The sequence below is a fragment of the Rhagoletis pomonella genome, unplaced genomic scaffold (genome assembly GCF_013731165.1).
Source record: "Rhagoletis pomonella isolate Grant_MI unplaced genomic scaffold, Rhpom_1.0 Rhpom_scaffold_00003, whole genome shotgun sequence".
Classification (NCBI taxonomy): domain Eukaryota; kingdom Metazoa; phylum Arthropoda; class Insecta; order Diptera; family Tephritidae; genus Rhagoletis; species Rhagoletis pomonella.
This window is the reverse complement of record NW_023458557.1, coordinates 96,709,217-96,728,711: the sequence shown is the minus strand read 5'-3', so window position 1 is coordinate 96,728,711 and position 19,495 is coordinate 96,709,217. Positions and strand designations below refer to the sequence as shown.

The 19,495-nt window shown below is 32.2% G+C and overlaps 2 protein-coding genes across 2 annotated transcripts; both read left to right on the top strand.

Moving 5' to 3' along the window:
- The first annotated feature begins 558 nt into the window (after positions 1–558).
- LOC118735891 lies at positions 559–8,666 on the top strand. Its single transcript, XM_036465911.1, has 4 exons — positions 559–877; positions 7,713–8,093; positions 8,164–8,310; positions 8,384–8,666. Exons 1-4 carry the CDS (start codon positions 760–762, stop codon positions 8,536–8,538), a joined length of 801 nt encoding a protein of 266 aa, XP_036321804.1. The 5' UTR covers positions 559–759; the 3' UTR covers positions 8,539–8,666.
- A 3,977-nt stretch (positions 8,667–12,643) lies between these two features.
- Positions 12,644–19,342, top strand: LOC118735889 (circadian clock-controlled protein daywake). The gene is made up of 4 exons (XM_036465910.1): positions 12,644–13,119; positions 18,399–18,779; positions 18,859–19,005; positions 19,062–19,342. The coding sequence occupies exons 1-4, from the start codon at positions 12,819–12,821 to the stop codon at positions 19,211–19,213; spliced, it is 981 nt and encodes a 326-aa protein (XP_036321803.1). The 5' UTR covers positions 12,644–12,818; the 3' UTR covers positions 19,214–19,342.
- The last annotated feature ends 153 nt before the right edge of the window (positions 19,343–19,495 follow it).

Sequence of the window (19,495 nt, the reverse complement as noted above, 5' to 3'; positions counted from 1 at the left end):
TGTGCCATCGCGTGATGGATGCAGTCTTGGAATGCGGTTGATTCAGTCGGCCCAGAAATTGTTGAAGTGTTTTTGTTTTTTGAGTAATCGTGGAATGCTTATTTTGACAAAAACAAATAAATGTGGTTATTCTCGAGCTGTAGATGGCGCGATCTAACGTCGCATCTCCACAGGCACAAAATTTTGGAGACAATTTACCATTTGCAAATACGAATGTTAAAATTAATGCGGAAGCTCCGCGGTTGCGAATGCGAATATTCGCAACAACCCTGGTATATACATAAATATGTGTGTGTGCTAAAATCTAAAAATATTCAACAAACCTAATTATTACTGTGACCAGCCAATATTTAGTTATTCATTATTCTAACTGAGTACTCGCACATACATACACACACACATATCTACGACTTTTTTTATTTACCTCATTGGTGTCTCGCTAGCTCGGGAGGTGAAGAAGTGGGTGTACGTACATAAGAACATACGTACATACATATGTGACCAGGTACCAATGCTTTGCAATAAAAACCACTGTATCTGCCGGTATGAATTTTAGATGCTTTCAAAGCGATTTGCAGTGTTGTTGCGCGTTTGTCGAAGTGATCGCGCATTCCTACAGAATTAAACGCACGCAAACGGAAAATTACTCGCAGCAGTGAACCAGCACAGGAAGGCAGGCAAATCCTAGGCATATAGCACTCGGATTATACGAAGAAGAAAATATTTTAAAATTTAGTAAATAATCGATTTTGGTTGGAAATGTTGCGCTTTTCATTTGTGCTTTTGTTTGCCTGCCTTATTGGCTGCTGTGCGGCACAATTAACGGTGAATGCGGAACTGCCGGAGCTGCCCGATTTCAAGCCAGTCAGTGAATTGCGTGAGTGTCCTTAACGTTGAACGGAAGCGAAAAATAATTAAAGAAAATATTAGAATCCGAAACTTAAAAAAAAAAATTTTTTGTTCTGCTCAATACACGAACAAAGACGCGCGAGTATTCTGACGGCGAAAAAGGACGAGTGAAAAAAATCTTTACGAAAAAGGCGCATAAAAAAAACTTCCGACGTTAACTTAGTTGACGGGGAAGAAAGACGCGTAAACATAGATTCATACTGGGCAATGACATTTCCTCCAGCTTCATTCCTAAAAAACTCTTTGGGTAATTTGTACACTGGTACACCCGAAAATATAGTTTACCTCGAAAATAAGTTTTCGCGTCTTTCTGCGCTATAAAATAGGTTAACGCGCCTTTCTTGGCCGAAGCTTTTTTTTGCGCTCAAATTTTGAGTTCGCGTCTTTATTCGTATCTAGTGACGATAATAAAGTATGCAATTAAAAAAAAAAAAGTAAATAAGTATAAATTCGGGCGAAACCGAATTTGATATACCCGGCGCAGGTATCAAATATCGTCGTTCAACTTTCTTTAAATTACCTTTGCATGATAAGCAAGGGTGATTTCCCCCGATTTCAAATGTTTTCGATAATATGATGAGTTAGACTCAATAAAATAATTGAACCAAATTTGGTAGAAATTTTTATAGCGGTTACCGAGATACACCTTTTGTAGTCATAAAGTGGGCGGTGCCACGCCCAATTCCTAAAAGTCTATAAAAATCTTATTTATTGTTAAGAGATTGTTGTAAGTATTAACTTGGGGTAAATTAGCGTCTTCAGTTATTGAAATATCGGGGTTTTCGCATTTCTGAAATTTACCGTAATACGGAAAGCGGTTGTAATTTTAGTCCGATTTTAATAATTTTCAACGAATTGCTTTTCCGTATCAAGTTTATTAAGTGCACCGAGTTTGGTAGAAATTGACACACCGGTTACCGAGATACACATATGTATGTATGTAGGTGTAACACCCATTTTCCAAAAATTTCCCTAAGTACAGTTTGTGCATATTTCGAAAATACCGTTATATGGGGGGTAGGCGTGGTTATTGTCCGATTTTGACTATTTTCAATACCAACCGACCTGGGTTAAAAGGCGACCTACAACTTACCAAATTTCGTCGACATATCTCAATTTTTTTCTCGACAATGAGTAAATGAACACTTAACCATGAAGTATTGCCGTATCGGTCTTTAGTATTGTATGTTGTGGAACAAAGATGCAACTTTTTTCATTCAGAAGCATCGATAATTTAATGGCGACATAATATTACATCTTTGCGAATTCTTGTTAGGAAAGTTTTTTCAAGGGTACAAAATTAATACGGGAAATTTAATTCACCGACTGAGTTTTGAGCTAAAGAACCAATGATTGCGATATTTTTCAGTGATTCAACCGAATCGTTGTTTCAGCAGGATCGATCAATGTCCGCACATCCTCACTGATGAAAATTTAAAGCGGCGTTTACCATGCCAATTTGGAGTTGATCGTAATTTGTTTTGAAGTCTTCTCTTGTTTGTTTGAATGTTACATTCGAAGATCAGACAAGTTTTCTCTATGTGCATATGCCATTAAGAACGCAAACTTTTCCTCCAAACTGATAAACCAAACCGAAGAGGATTTAAATAAAATCAAAATATATCATACTTTTAGCCATTCAGTACTCAGGGAATGTGTGTTAAAGTTAAAAGTCTAAAGAGGCCATCCTAGAGGAGCGTTTGGAAATGCGAACTACTACTCGTGAGAGCACGGCTTTGATGCCTAGTTCGCGCAATATTTATCCACATTATATGAAAAGCATATATCAGCTATCGCCTCAAACAATCAAGGGTAAAACTTAGCGTTTATGCCACGGATTGGTTAGCATTTCAAAAAATAATCTGCCGATCATAGGCCCCTTAAATTATGTGAAAAATGTAAGCGAGCTAGTAGCAACAGGAAAATTGTAACTTAAATTTATGTAATTCTTGTTTGACCTCTTATTTGTGTTCACTGAATGGGTCAACCAAGGTGGGCCACTTAAAAAACTAACGACATATGTATGCATTGGTGTGCGCAATCGCGTTTGCGATTTTACGATGTGGGGCCTAACTACATTTTTACGATATAAATCGGCTTAGATAATGGATGCATGCTTATAATTGTTTAATGCAATTGATTTTTTTTCGGTGCAGTTGCGACTGAGCAATCAAGCGCGACAAGTGAATAGTTAAGTATTTTTGTTTTCATTAGGGTGGTCGGGGGTTTTTTTTGTTTGTTTGTAAGATATACATATTTAAAAGAATAATAAAGTAAAAATACGCTGGAATGAATGGTACATATCTTGAGCGTATATATACTGTGTATACATAAAAAAATGTTTGATTGAAATTGACAAAATAAAAATTTGTATTACATAGAAGTGTGGCAACCCTGATGGAAAATATTTTCTGACCAAAGTTCTCAACAATACCTTCCATTTGATATCCATATTGCGATGCTTTAGATAAATTGTGTAACATCGAAAATAAGTGGCAACCTTACATTATTATCCTAAGAGATAACATTTTGTATATAGAGAAAGCATTGTTGAAGGACCTTTTCTTGGTACCCTTTTTTTTCTAAACAAAAAATTAAAGAAATATGCGATCTAAATATCAAAAATATTTTTGAATTAGGGATCTTAAAAATACCTTCCAATTGATACTCATATTATGATGTTTTAATTAAATTGTAACTAATTTCGAATAGGTGGCAACCTTATACGAGTCTTCTCGGAGATAATGACTATTCAGATAACCTTAAAATCCAAAACATTATCTGTGTACAAAATGTCATCTAAATCGTTAGAGCCGTTACCGAGAACTTAATGGATATATATATATATATATATATATATACAAGAATTACTCGTTTAATGTAATAAGATTTCAGGGAAGCTTTTAAAAAGTTTGATTCAAAATAAATCATTGAAATATATCTTATATCAAATTGCACAAGTATTAAAAAATCAGTGCGGATAATTTTAGTTGACCTTTGGTTATATGACCACCCTAGTATGTACTTATGTCAGGCGCTTAACTAGAAATCATACGAGTATGAAGGCAGAATAATTGGACTGATGATAAATGTAATACAAATAATGACACATACAGCGTCGTATCACGTTATGGCCAATGACGTCGTACTATGGCTAAATTGATTTGCTTTGTTTAAAATCTAATATTTATTACGACAAGGAATAGAATTAAGGGTTGGAATAATGGGCGAAAACTTGACCATTTAAAAAAAAATCAATAACCTTTCGCGATATCTTAAAATTCTGAAATCGACATCTTTTTTCATTGCAAAAAGAAAACTAAAGGTAATTCATTTTTTTTTTTAGCTTGCTCAGCATTTCCCTTTCAACTTTTAAAATAAAGAATGTTGCAATTCGTTTAATTTTTTTTAATTGACATAATTCGAAATTTATTTAAACCATTTTTTTGGCCAGCTCTATTCCTTCTCATTATACATATTATATTTGAAACAAAAAAAAAGTAGTTTAGCCCATAGTGCGTGGCAGTGATAATATAGATGAAAAACGAGTGATTTTAAGATTCCGGCCAAGCGAAAAAACTAAAAACGTCACTAATTGGCTCTAATAATATTAATTTGGTTTGGAATGGGCAGAAGTTCTAAAAAACTCGAACACAATATCCGATTCTAATTTATGAATTTGTGCTGAGAACGTACATACACATATACTTTTTACGTATCACATCGTTTATATTATAGTTAGTAAAATATATGTATGTACACAATGTACGTCATACTCGTAGATATGTAATATGTATTTGTAGCACTTAGACGTTTAATCGCTTGCTCTTATTATTAATAGCTAGTAGAATAACGCATGCGATATATGCATAGTGCATATTTATGTATGCGATTTCAAAGAAAGGTGTGGCGTTTCAAAGATAAAATTCCACAACTATCGACGGATTCAGCAACTTATGATTTGCATACATTACATTTGATATGTGTAACTTTAATTTTCGGGATATATGTTCTTTAAAGCAATAGAAATATTATCGTGTACAAATTTTATATAAATTCAAAATAAATATTGAGCATTTTAGGGCAAAAAAATGTTGAAAAATTAATTTGCAATTTTTTTTATTACCAAAATGCTTGAAAACCACTCGAATGAGTTTTTGGGAAGTATTGGTTGATATCTTCTAAGTATGTTTATTTTATTCAAATATATGGGCATAAATAATTTACCATACAAAATCACTTCGTCATCGTTTTGCAAACACGTGCTTGCGCGGGAAATGAGAGAAGGAGACAAAAAGTATGAGTGGTTTGGTATTTCGACTTTTGTGTAACAGATGGCGCAATCAAAAAAAGGAAACTTTTGAAGCCATTCACGCAAAGACCACCTAAATATTCAGACAAGATTTGTTTTCTATTTTCAATATTTTCAAAGCCACACAGCTGAAAAAGGTCTTATTTTTTATCCCTAATGTGTAAATTATATGTATATAAACAAATAAGAACAATTTAGTAATTGCTGAAACTTAAAAATGGAAACGAACATGAAATATTACATTTTTGATAATTACGAGTGACAAACTTCAAATTGTTACATTTATTTATTTCCAATGAGGAGCACATATTTTTCTCAATGCCTAATGCATTTTCCAATATTAAATTAACTATTTGCCAAGATTTTTCGAAGCCTCCGCTTTGCGGTGAAAAAGTTATACTCAAAAACGTACAAATGGTAGCCAAAGTGACACGTCAAAATCGTTATTTTAATTACTTTGATTGCTTATAAAAGTTATAATGACATCATTACAATAAAAAAAAAAAAAACAAAATTAAATAAGATACAAGAACTCGTCACATTTGTTATCAAAATTACCCAAGTTTTTTATAAAAAGTAAAATTACATTAATAAAATTAGTCGAAAACTGCCTCAACTAACAGCTGTTCATTTGGTGTCAGATGCGCTTTGATTACATCATACAAACTGACCAAATGTAAAATTACTAATAACAGAAAGCTTGACCTTTAACATAGCGAATATCTGCCAAATATGAATTGATTGTATGCATTGGCCAGGACAATTTAAGTACGGACCAGGACATCAGGACAATTTGTCCAAACCAGGACAAATCCTGGAAAACCAGGACGTCTGGCAGCCCTACTCTAGTATCGCATATGTAAAAATTTTCTTCGTAAAAATATTATTATTATTTCTTTTGAATCCCGGTATTTTTAGAAAACTATAAAATACTCTTGAAATGCGTTAAAGTTGTATAGTCCAAAAACAACTGTGGCAAAATTCATATTCGGTTAGATATACGAAATAACCTCTAGCATTTGCAATGTGTGCATTGACTTTTTTTATCAAGATTTTTACTAATTGCTAACCTTGTTATTTGTTTACAAAAAACTAAGTTAAATTCTCGAAATAATATAAAATAGCCCATTCGGAAAATAAATTTACTATTGATCGATCTACAAACGATTTCTGGCGCTAAAGCACTTAAGCACACACAAGTATATATTAATTGAGTCGTAATCTAATTAAAATCGTTTCAACGAAACCAAAAGCGGCAAACTTTTGAACAAAATACATACAGGAATCATAATGGCAGTGTTTAGAATCGTTAGATTCTAAATGACACGTTTTGGTGCTTAACATACTCGTATTTTATGTTAGTCATGTTTAGGCAATTAAAAAAAATTACTTCTATAATATGACTTCAATAAGACTATTTGTGCCAAGGACATGCGACATTAGCAGCAGTTAACACGATTGAACACAAAGTGAAGTACATTATTTATACGTCTTAATGTATTATAGATTCAATTATGGCTGCTAATAAATCACAATCCATCGGTACGATAAAAAATTCAACAAAAAAAAAAAAGAAAAACCGAATGAAGTTCGTAGCTTAAGTCTTTAGTTTGTGTCAACTAGGGATGTTAATTTTTTCGCTTTTTACGATCCCGGGATCGGTCCCGGGATTTACTTTACTTTTCAACAATTTAAATCGAAAAAATTGCTTCTATCTCTCCTACCATAAAATAAATAATAAATAAATGGCTTTGAAACCTATTTTTTTATTTAAAGTGGCGTTTTTTTTTCTCTCTGACGTCAGGATTTATTTTAAAGGACTTTGTAATTTCAAAGATATGATTAATTCCAAAAATTATTTAAAAAATTCAATGTAATATAGAATAAAAATATGGGTACCACATGAAAGAGGAAATTTCTTAGAATTTAAAAAAATTTAAATTTTTTGGATTAACAAGGACGAATAGGTAATTTTTAAGCTGATAAAGTTAGAGGGACGAAATTCGAGGATGTTATCGAGTTTATATAAGTCCTTAACATATATTTCTTTTTTAAACAGATATTGTAAATTTCAAGGACAAAATTATAAAATGACATTTTCAATACTTACCAGTCCTTATACACCAAAATATTGGATCTGATTAAATTCTACAGAATTTTCTCTTTAATTTGATACCCATACTTATTTTTTAAGCAAATTTTACTGAATTTTTTAAATACATAATTTTTGAATTGCTGACGTTAGAATTTTACTATATTTGGCCCTTCATAAAAAAATATTAAATAAAAAAAAGAGATAATAGCCAATACTGGTCAAGAGAATGAGTTTCTATTATTGCCATCAGTGCAAATTATAAATCTCGAAAATCCCGGAATTATTTGCCAAGAATAGCGGGATTTTTCGGCACCTAAAAAGACCGGGATCCCGGGATCCCATTCCTAGTATCCACTATGTAATTATTTCATTTTCTTTTTTCTTCAATATTTCTAGCGGCTGACATACCCACTTGCGAACAAGGGGACGTTAATATCAACGAATGCATCAAACGCGCCTTTCAACAGCTCACCCCGCGTCTAAAGGATGGCATTAAGGAGCTGAATATCCCCCAGATGGATCCTTTCATCATTGAACGCAACAATATTGAAGTTGGTGGCGGTTTCGCACAGGGACGTGTGCAGGTACGCAACGTGCGTGTATTTGGCATAAGTGAGGGTATAGTACAGAAGGTAGACTTTCGTTTGGATGGCAATAATGTGCACATGGGATTGGTTTCACAAATGCCACACCTCTACATTGAAGGCAACTATAAGGCCGATCTGATGATAAACGAAGTGAAAATGACACCAAAGGGATACTTCAATGTGACTATGTGTAAGTGAGAAGGGAAGAGGGGAGGGAGCGACAAGGGCAAACTAATGAAATTATCAATTTTTTTAAATAGCCGATCTCCTGTTGAGCTCCCAGTCGGAAGGCGAACTCTATGAGCGTGACGGCCACACATATTTGCGACTTACAAAATTCAATTTTGAACCAGAAATCGGAGATATGCATATTTATGCTAGTAACTTGGTGCCAGATCCAGCACTGAGTAAGTGAAAAGTGAATAATAAAATTCGAAATACAATACATTATAATATTTACTCATTCTATTTTTCTTTCAGATGCCGTAATACTGGATTTCGTAAATCAATACTGGCGTCAAGTGTACAAAGTAATGTTGCCACAAACACGCAGCACTTGGGAGCCAATGTTCTTACGCGTTATGAACTTATTTTTGGGTGCTGTTCCATTCGATTTGTTCATTAAAAAGAACTAAAAATTTTAGTGAAAATACTCAGGGATTATTTGACAGGATATTTGTGCAAGTCTTTGTATATAGTTTTTAATAGTTTTATAAATATAAACCGTATTACCGTTAATTAAATTTTATAATATATTTACCTACAAAAAAAAATGCATTTAATATTTATTTTTTTTTTTTTTTTTTTTTTTTTATGTGAGGTAGGACGTTTTGTGAATCTAACTAGCGGCGATAGTCTACCTGAGACACCTCTTTTGATGGCAATATGAATATATTTAGCGAATACATATGTATGTATGTATAACTGGATAGTAGTAGATACGAAGATTTCATTTGATTCGGAAATTAATTCGGAAAATTAAATAACATTCTTATATTTCTGTAAAAGGCGAACATTTTTAGAATTCTATGGTCGATAAACTATTAGAAAATATACTTTGGATAATAAACTCACCGTCCGAATAGCCGTAGAATAACCTCCATGCTGGCAGTCAATGTTTCAGTGCACTCCTAGCATTTTAAATTCGATGTTGATTTAGAGGACATTTTTTAAAACTTTAATGGTCGCCTGAAAAAGAAGCAGATATTATATGTTGTGGTAGGTTAAATCATATAATACGTGCTATGATTTACATAAATACCTCGTACCCCAAATCAAAAACAGCCACAACTAAAAATTATTCTAAGTGGATTTTTTTTTTTTTTATCACAAATCAGTTCACAGACCATATTTGTAACGTCGCCCAAAATATCTTCATTATCACTGTATTCTGTAGCTGCATTTGGTAAAATAATAAAGCGCCCGAGACGAAAAACGAATGAAAAAAATTCAAGTTGCACGTTTTTGTTGCTTAGAAAATACTGGCAGCGGTTTCATTAGTCAGCGAGTGTGTTAATAGCTAAAAAAAAAAGTAAAATGAGCGGATGTTCAACTCTTTCTTCTTGCAATTTCTTTTTTGGAAGAGATTACTAATGCAAAGAATTATACTTATTTTGAAAAAAATACTAATAGTTTCCCATTGCAATATGTAAAAGTGAGCATTCGATTTAAACAACATATGTACAATAAAATATGTGTTGATCTAGGAAGAGAAATGGAAATCTTAGTAAAATTACTCAGTTAATAAATACAGGTGAAGAGTAGAGATCTGTATTGAATATCCAACAGTGTGAAGAGGTGTTTTGATCTCCAACATAATAATCTATATTAATAAAAAACCTCCGAATTTAATCGAAAAATTGAATATCATGAGTCATGACATTAAAGAGAATAGCGGTATTCTTTTAATAAATCTTGCAAGAGTTTCCAAAGACTTAGAGAATATTCCTGATCTGATCGATTTTTGCCGGTGCCTAATCAAAGTTAGCTGAACACATACACCATTCAATACTTTTTTTTTCTTTCCTTCAGCCGGATTCCAACTTTCGATATCGTTAAAATTTCATCGCCAAAAAATGGTAAATGAGTTTTTTAGCAATTTTTAGAGATTTTTGCAATCCTCTCTTAAAAAGACATCTCTAAAAATCTCCATTTTTGATTAATATTTTGGAAGATTTTAGCGATGAACAAAACGAACCGGATAAAGTGAGTGAACTGTTTTGGCTACTAAAATTGCAATTCCAGCGTATTTTGCATCGCTAAAAATCTCTATTTTTCGCTAAAACAAATTAAAAATTGGCGACAAGAGAAAAATATTGCTAAAAATTTTTTTATCAACAAATCACAGCTTAATTTTCTATAAAAAATGTTACCGATAGATGGCGCAGGAATCGAGATATTTCTAAAAAAAAAAGAAAATTTTATGGTCTGATTTAGTTCACATTCTGAAGTCTTGCTTTAAAAATATTTTTAAAGTGAAACTTCTTTAGCGGCGGTTGGTTGGTTGGGAATAAATTGGCTAATTCAACGGAAATGGTAATTTAAACACCTTATATATAAGGACAAAGGTGAAGGGATATACAGTGAAAGCTCCTATAAGCGGACACCGATGGTCACTTACTTTTTGTCCGCCTATGGCAAATGTCCGCTTATGGTAATTTCTTAAACAATAATATTAAAATTCAAATTCAAAAAATTGAAATTGCGGGTTTCTAAATTAGAATAATATTTATTCTTCAATAGACGAAAACAGAATTAATGGAAAATAAATTCAAATTTATGGCTTTTTTTTCTACCGACAAATCTCATTGCCCGCTTCGCTCAAGCAGCAAGAAGAGGGCAATGAAAAGGAAAATTTTTTTTCTACTTGTGTACTTCGGTACAAATACATACATATGTACATGCGGAAGAGTCAACATCAGACTGAAAAAATACCAAATTGACCGCTTATTAGAGCTTCGCGTCCGCTTATGGGAGATTTTTTTTCATAACTAGACATGTTTGAGTGTCCGCGTCTGTTTATCGGAAAGTCCATGTATGGCAGAGCTTTTTGTATGGAAAAAACAAAAATTGTTCGTTGCCAAGAATGTGTCCGTTTATAGGAGATGTCCGCTTCTTAGGGCGTCCGCCTATGAGAGCTTTCACTGTATGTAGAAATGATAAACATAAAAGTAAAAACAAGAAAGAAAATGATAAACATAAAAGTAAAAACAAAGAGAAATATAAAGAAAAAGATGAGGATGAGGTTACCGATAAAATTAAAGATGAAGATAGAAAAATAAAGATTAAAATAAAGGTAATTATAGAGAAAACGACATAAATAGAGACGCAGAGACTTAATCTGGGAACTATTTTGGGATTTTAGAAATTTCTGGGATTCTCGGGACTTATAGATATAATAATCGATATTTTTATTGGGTTTGTTATCGATATTTTGTCATAGACATTTTTATCGATATTTTAGGTACTTGTCGATATAATAATCGATATTTTTATCGGTTTTGTATTCGATATTTTAAACGATTTTGTTATCGATATTTTTTATCGATACTGTTATTGCTTTCGTTAGCGATATTGTTATAGATGTTATCGATATTTTTATCGAATCTGTTATCGATTTTGTTACCGATTACTTACTTTTTTGCTATTAACTTATTTAGAGTGGTTTTCGGCTCAGTTTAAAAATTTCAAAATAAAAACGGTTCTGATCGCAGTTCGGATCGAAGCCCGAAAAAAGCGGCGATCCGGCACGAAAATTGACTCAGTTCAAAACCGGTTTGTAGCCCTGGTTGTAATTATGAGTGGACATAAAACAGACACATAAATACTACATAAATACTATCTGTATATTCGGGTATCCGTTGCGATATTCGTGCATACGGGTTAAATCTGGAAATCCGGTTAATATTCGGTCATTTCTGTTATCAAGATATCAGGTTAATATCCGTCAAGTTGGTTATCCGGATATTGTAAAACGTGTTTGAACGATTCTTAGGATTATTCTTAAAATGATTGAATCTGTTAAGCTGAAAATAAATACATAACACTTCATTAATACACAGACAATTGTTATTTGATTTTTATTTTTACATACAACAATTCGGATATTCGGATTTTTTAATCAGGTACTCGAATATACGGATATAACTTCCAGCCCCAATAAATGCTTGATTTCAAATGTTACCTGTTAAGAACTACACTTAAATTAATTAGATATAATGGCGCAAATAAACAAATACTAATTATTATAAAAAAAAACCAATTTATTTAAATTAATTTTACTGACATTGTATCAACATAAAGTAAATTAAATTTTTAATTTCTACTTTCTGCTTTAAGTATAACATTTTTATTGATAAAATATGCGCATTATGGGTTATGAATATGTATGTATATATGTATAATTGCTATTAAATATAGATGCATTTGCCTTATTTGCGCATAGAAAAACTAAGCGCTGGAACGGCCGGCATATTACGTCTAATTGTTTATGACATCGTGCTTATAAATGCATATATTTGAACTTGTACTACATATTTATGTACATACATAAGTAAGTGTACAATGTATGTATGTAGATGTGCAGGTATAGTCAATATTTTTTACCATAGTAAGCCGGTTAGTTTACTTGGTTGTAAATAAAATTACATGAAATTATATGCGAAGCAATTTCGTTGCATAGGAATGTGTCATAAAACCAGCTACACGAATGCATCTAAACTCAGAAGCCGGTCAGTTGCAGTCGTGTTAAAGTGCTTTCGAAAAAACATATAGTAAACTAAGAATTGGAAATTTGAAAACAAAAACTGTGAAGCAGGTGCGCGTAGAGTATCATAAGCCAAATAGTGATAGCGTGTGGTGAAAACAATTTTGAAAATATTGTGTTTTTTTTTTTTTTTGAAGAAATTCACTTAAAATGCAAGTGAAAGAAATCCTGCGTTGCACATACATTTTGGCATTGTTTTTGTGCTCTGTGGCTGCTCAAGAGGAATCATCTACAGCAGCAACAGAATCGTCATCAACAACCACAGATGCAGCAACGGCCACAAATGCTGCTAAAGGGTTAAGCACTGCAACTTCTACTATTACTACTACCACTACTAGCGCTCCTGTCACTTCATATCCCGCCAGCAAGAGAACAACGAGTGTTGAGGTAGCCAGTGCTACGAGTACCAGTGCTGCTGAGGACCCGTCGCAGTCGAAGAAATATTTTACAGGTAATAAAGCTTTTGTGTCAAAGTTAATACAAGTTATCGAGGTTAAGTCATATGCTGTATTGATTGGTTGAGAAAAGAAGCGGCAATTATTGGAACATAAGCTAAAATGTAAGCATTACGAATCACGCACCCAATGAATAAGTTTACAAATAAAACACGGTGCTACAAAAAAAATAAAAAATCTCGAAATACACCCGAAATAAAACCTAGTGTAGATTGTAGGTATGGTCGAGTACAACATGAAAACAGGTCCCGTATAGTTCCTTTATTAAAAAAATGTTATTTTTGTTCTTGATGCACTTATCTATTAAAAGCTTGACTATTTGACTATTTTTCCTCAAACATATATTATGAAATGTTGTATAACAATCTATCGGCACACTTAGATTGTTGGGAGTGTTCATGGCGTATAATTTAATTTTTATGAAAGTTGCCCAATATGTAGTATTTATCTAAAATTACTTTGATTTTGGAATAAATTGTTATCTCAATCAATAAAATCGGATAAAAATTGTAGAAGTTAGAAAATTTTTTCTCAAATGTATGCAAATAAAAGTTTAACACATTAAGCTCTCATCCCCTAGAATTTTTTTAAGTGAAATGGAATGGAGAGAATACTCGCAATTTTTTGTTAAAAACAGATATTAACAACTGCTTCAAAGCCCATGAAATTTTCCATGGATTTTATATGGGGAAAAAACACTTTTTCGTAGAAATGGTATAGAATTCTTGAACATCAATATCTTTCGTTCGGAAAACTCGCGTTTCTCTGCAGGAGGCTTCTAATAATAATAATACCCAATATTTACCATTTTTGATAGTAACGATTTTTCATGAGTCCCCACATTGCATTTTTAGGGTTTTTTTTTTTTAACAAAAAGATACGGGTATTGTTTTTTTTTTCATTTAGAAAATTCCTAGGGGGTTAGAGCTTGACATTTTAAACTTTTTTCATGTATTTTTTACCGTAATTATGTACCTTTTACTTGTAAAACCCGACGCCAGAGGGAAAAAATATTTCATCTCTCACCTTGTACCCCTTATTTATAGGTTTTTTAATAATTTGAAAAAGCATGTTAGGGTTAAAAATAAATTAAAAAATTTCAGCAGGACCCGTAATGATTACCGATTCCATAAAATTGGGTTGAATCATTTGACTATATTTAATTCAGATTTTATGCTACTTTACTCGACCATTTTATTTACCTTTATTAAATTTTTAACATATTCGATAATTTTTTAATTATTTTAATACACATTCGAATATTTTCTTATTTATAAAATACGAGTACATATTATAAGTGCTGGTACATGGTAAATAAATTAGAAAATTATTGGCCTATGTTGCCAAACCTAAGAAATATGTTTGCCCTTAAAAGCTTTGAAATGAAAGCTGCTGTTGTTACGTTGCGGTTTATTAAATTGTTAGATCTTAAACTAAAGTAAACCTTTGTCCTTCAAGAGCGCTTCGAAAATTGGCCAAACACCCGGCTCAGATCAATTAAAGTTGTAAGTTGCACACTACAATTCTTATATGTGTACATATCTAACCGAATGTATGTATATGTATGTTAGTATGTATATACGAACTTATATTCACTAAATGTACCCTGTAGGGAACTAAACCAACTATAAATGTGCTGCTATCAGTTCACTATTCTGTAACAAGGGTTGACTATACCCCGACTACTTTACGGTACTTTTAACTGAATACATTTTCAAGGAAATAAGTCAGTTTGTTTTCAACTAACTACAAACCGGTTATTTATAAGTTGACTAGTAGTGTGCCAGTTAATAGAGTATTTTTAGTACTGCCGGATTTCATACTTCTTTTAGCGTATAGTACAGAAGGATTCTACGTACAATTCTAAGCGAATTTGTCGAAGCACCAATGAGTTTAAAGTCAATTTGGATTCTGCCATTTGCTGTATGTAGCGTCGTAAAGAAGAGCTTAAATTTTGTATATAAACATGCTATAAGGGGTTTTTTTTTTGGTATGACGAATCCAAAAAACAAAAAGAAGGTAGTTTAAATTTTTTTGCCATAAACTGTGCTTATGACGTTTATACTGTTCGTACTCAAGTAGCACTGTCACCTCAACAAATTATTGTCTTCGAAATTTTAATATTTTTTTAAGGAATTTTTTATTAATTAAAAAATAATAACACGCAACATAAATTTACTTGATTCCTCGTATTATAACAGCTGTTAATAATAAATTACCTTAGCGCAAAAGAATTTGGCACTAGCTGCAGTGTTATATGAAATATTATATGAGTAGTCCACTTGCAAACAGCGTTATGTGATTTTATAATAGAAAGCTATAAAACTATGCCCAAAATATGTATTTTTAAATAATTTTTGAAATATTCTTTTAAGTAAAAAAAAAAAAAAAAACTTTTTTAATTTCTAAAAAGAATATAGCGGCTTCAATTTAAAAGAAAATGAGATGTCACAAGCACAGTTTACGTCAAATGGGAGCAATGGCGAATAAGAAGATGAATAATAATTGTTCATTAATAATTGGTTTTTTCTTTTGAAAGCAAATATAGTTATTTCTTGGGTTGAGCCCTGCATGAATTTGAAACCAATTAAAAGTTACCCCTAATTATGGGCCAAAAGTTAGCTACTCCCAACAGGGTATGAACGTACATGTATGTACATACATATGTAGATACATTACGCGATTATGTACTTAAGCTATTCACTTGCGCAAAATTAAAAGGCCTAGACAAAATTTTGCTGCGTCAAACTAATAAATTCATATTCGTAAAAAACTGATCTTAGAATGGATAATTGTAAATTTGTAAGCACGTAATCAGCGCATATCAAAGGTCATATTGTGCGCTTGAAATGCTGCCTTCGAAGCAGCCGACCTTCACTTGAATGGCTGCTGAGTGGCTATAATAAGCGTCACAGCTGGTGCTGTTATTATAGCGTTAGATGTATACATACATATGTAATATTGTACGTATACATACATACTCGTACATCAATGCTTATGTATAGCGCACGTGCACGGTTGGCTGTGTTACGAGATACATAAGTCATTGTAAATATATACCTATTTACAGATGTATCGCATGAATAAAGAAAAATTACAAAATTACGCGAAAGAATTTTCGCGCTAAAAATTGTAAAAAAAAAGAAATATTATTGCGTTTGATATTAATGAATATTTTCATAGTAGGTATATGCGTATGTGTGCCAATGTAATAATTATGCAATAATTTGATCAAGCATTGTGTTTTTCAAGCGTTGTTGAAACAATTAAGTAAATACATGTCAATTTTTTTTTAAATTCTATTCAACAATTTTTTTTTTTTTTTAATTCAATATTTTTTGCTGGTAAATTTACCACGAAGTTTGCAGCTTTTGTTTGTACCGAAAATATTATTGAAATCTAATGGTCGTGCGTAATAACGTGAAACAGGAAATGAAGCATAAATGAAATGTGGTTGTGTCAAGCGCGAAAAAGTTACTCATACGACACGGCAAGCTACAACATAAACGCTGGTTATTAAATTACACTACATAACTTGCTTGCTTGTTTATTTGCAAATTGTGAAATAGTAAAATTGCTAGCCGTATTTTTGCTCAAAATTTAGTTCAATAATTAATTACTAAATAAAATATATTTTGATTGCCTTGCAATGCTTTTATTTTTGCTAAAATGCGCTTATACAGCTATGGTCAAAGATTTAGCACCAAAATTTAAAATTATATTGTTTGTAACTTATGTTTATTTGTCTATTTTTAATAATTTTAATTTTAATTACAATTAAATTTATAACAGAAACCGCCATAGTAAAAGTTTCAAAGCTTGGACAAATTTCAGAAAAAATTAATCAAACTTCAATAAACTGTTATCAAAATTTCAAATTTTTAAATACGAATTTTTTAGGGTATGCAGTTTTGTTGTCCACTCAATTTTAGATAGTCCAATAAAGTGCAAGTTTCAAATAACTAAAAACTGCCGTTGATTTTTGAGATTTTTTTTACATATGAACAACATCTATTTTTATATGGAAGAAAATGCGCAACACTCTCGACAAAAGAAATTGCACTTTATTAGCATCAAAACTGCATACCCGAAAATTTTTCTAAAAATTCTGATTAAAAAGTTTGATGTATGTATGTATATCTGTGCCATTTTCTCAAATAAGTCAAAATTATGTTTTTATTATAGTGTTAATCCTTAGATTTTTGTGTTATAATAACAAATATGACTTATCGATAGAAAACTCGATATATTTATCGATGTCTACTGAATGTGGTATTGTTACTAGGATTTGATTTCCTGTTTGCAAACTGTTATGTGGCTTTTAGTTTAAAGCATATTTAAAGTACACTGAGAGAAAAAAATGAAGTGTTTTGCACTTCAAGGATGCTTTTTCATAATTATGATAAAAAATAATAATATTTATATGCTGCCTGCAATGGGATTTGAACCCTGGCCCTCTGGAAATTAACAAATTTGGCAAGCACCTTTGCGCACTCAGCTACAGCCAGACATGTAAATGTGCTTTCATATGTTGATTATTAAACAAGTCATTTTTAGCAAAAAAAATCGACTTGCGGTAACATACATAAAAAAAAATGTTCCGACGAACTGATAACCTCCTCCTTTTTTGAAAGTCGGTTAATAAGAACGTCAGTGAATTCATACTATTTTTCTTAATATTAAATACAACGCGTTTTTTCTCTCAGTGTATGTTAACATATAAATATATTCTCAATCAAAGCTCGTTCGTTAATTACACAGTCAAATCTCAGATTATTAGCTGTCAAATTTGTTGTGCTTGTTTTCCGCACAACTCAACGAAAAGGACAATTTCTTTTTTGTTCCACTGTGATCATTTTTTCTGCTAAATAAAGCAATTTAAATAAATTGAAACTTAATATTTTTTTTTTGAAAATACCCTTACAACCCTTTTTTCCCTGCAAGCGTCTATTTGTGTTTGCCTTCACATTTAATATTTCTATTTTTCTTAGTAAAAATAATCGATAAAACTTGGTTGGACACCGAAAAGTTATCGATTCAAACTAAGATTATTTCATAATTACAGATTAACGTGCGCAAAATTTTCTATGGCTAATCTTTATTGTTGATTGGAGAATAGGGAATTAAGCTCGAAAATGAGGATAATCTCTAAATGTGTTAAACTACTATTAATCACTTCAGCAGAGGGTGAAGGTTAATTTGTGAAAGCAAATTTTATCTTCCTCTTTTCTCCAATCTTCAATCTCACACTAATCATTTTTTTCCACTCTTTCAGCCGACGACCTGCCAGCTTGCAAACAAAGCAGTCCAGAATTCAACAATTGCGTGAAAAATCTCTTAGAGGAATCCATACGCCGCGTTAAAAATGGCAACAAGGCGCTGAATATTCCCGTAATCGATCCTTTCCGCCTCAATCGCACCACTTTTCAATACACAAATGGCAATGTACGTGGACGTATTGCCATGCTAAATGGACTCACATATGGCTTCTCTAAAACGGAAATCAAAACGCTTGACTTGAAAGTGATTGATGGCAAAATTAAGATGAAACTACTATCCCATGTGCCAGAGATAAGAGTTGTGGGCAATTATAAGGCCGAGCTTTTGCTGAATAATGTACAGCTGCGACCAAGGGGCGAATTCAATGTGTCATTGGGTGAGTTTGTATAGCGGAAAAGTAAAAAAAAAAAAAAAAAATAACTTTATTTACCGCCAATTGAAAATTCTTCACACAGTTGACGTGGATATTGACCAATTGTACGAGGGTGGCTTCTATGAGGCTGACGGTCATCGTTTTGTGCGCATGACGAAATTTGACGCTGAACCTAAAGTAAAGGATTTTAAGCTGTCAGCAAGTGGCCTATTTCCTGATCCAACATTGAGTATGTAGTGAAGAGTATTTAAATTATTTGTTAATATGAAATTAACATTTTCGCAGATGAACTGGCGTTGAATATTGTGAATCAATATTGGCGTCAAATCTTTCAAGTTTTCCTGCCCGAAACACGTCAATATTGGGGACCAATGTTGCTGCGGCAAATCAATCAAATAATGTCTGTTGTGCCATATGATGTTTTTGTTGTAGATTAGTCTTCAAAAGACAGCAGTAACCGAGTATGTGCTAATTCAGTCGGCACACTAAGTTAAGCAAGTTCGTAGCTTAAGTCTTTTATTTCAACAGCCGATTTATGTACGTTTTGTATAATAAAAATTTGTTAATATTTATGTTTGTTTTTTTTGGCGCCGAGTTCGAGCTTAAAAAGGATTACCTGTGAATTATTGCAATTTTTGCTGCACAATCAAAATTTCGATCGAAAATAAAACCTACTAGTTCAGGACTTTCAAAGTTTACGTATTTAACAAAATTGGCAA

Coding starts and splice junctions, on each gene's coding strand:
- LOC118735891 (XM_036465911.1), top strand. CDS start 760: ATGTTGCGCTTTTCATTTGTGCTTTTGTTTGCCTGCCTTATTGGCTGC. Junction 8,094..8,163: donor ATACTTCAATGTGACTATGT/GTAAGTGAGAAG, acceptor TTTTTTAAATAG/CCGATCTCCTGTTGAGCTCC. Junction 8,311..8,383: donor GGTGCCAGATCCAGCACTGA/GTAAGTGAAAAG, acceptor TTTTTCTTTCAG/ATGCCGTAATACTGGATTTC.
- LOC118735889 (XM_036465910.1), top strand. CDS start 12,819: ATGCAAGTGAAAGAAATCCTGCGTTGCACATACATTTTGGCATTGTTT. Junction 13,120..18,398: donor GTCGAAGAAATATTTTACAG/GTAATAAAGCTT, acceptor CCACTCTTTCAG/CCGACGACCTGCCAGCTTGC. Junction 18,780..18,858: donor CGAATTCAATGTGTCATTGG/GTGAGTTTGTAT, acceptor TTCTTCACACAG/TTGACGTGGATATTGACCAA.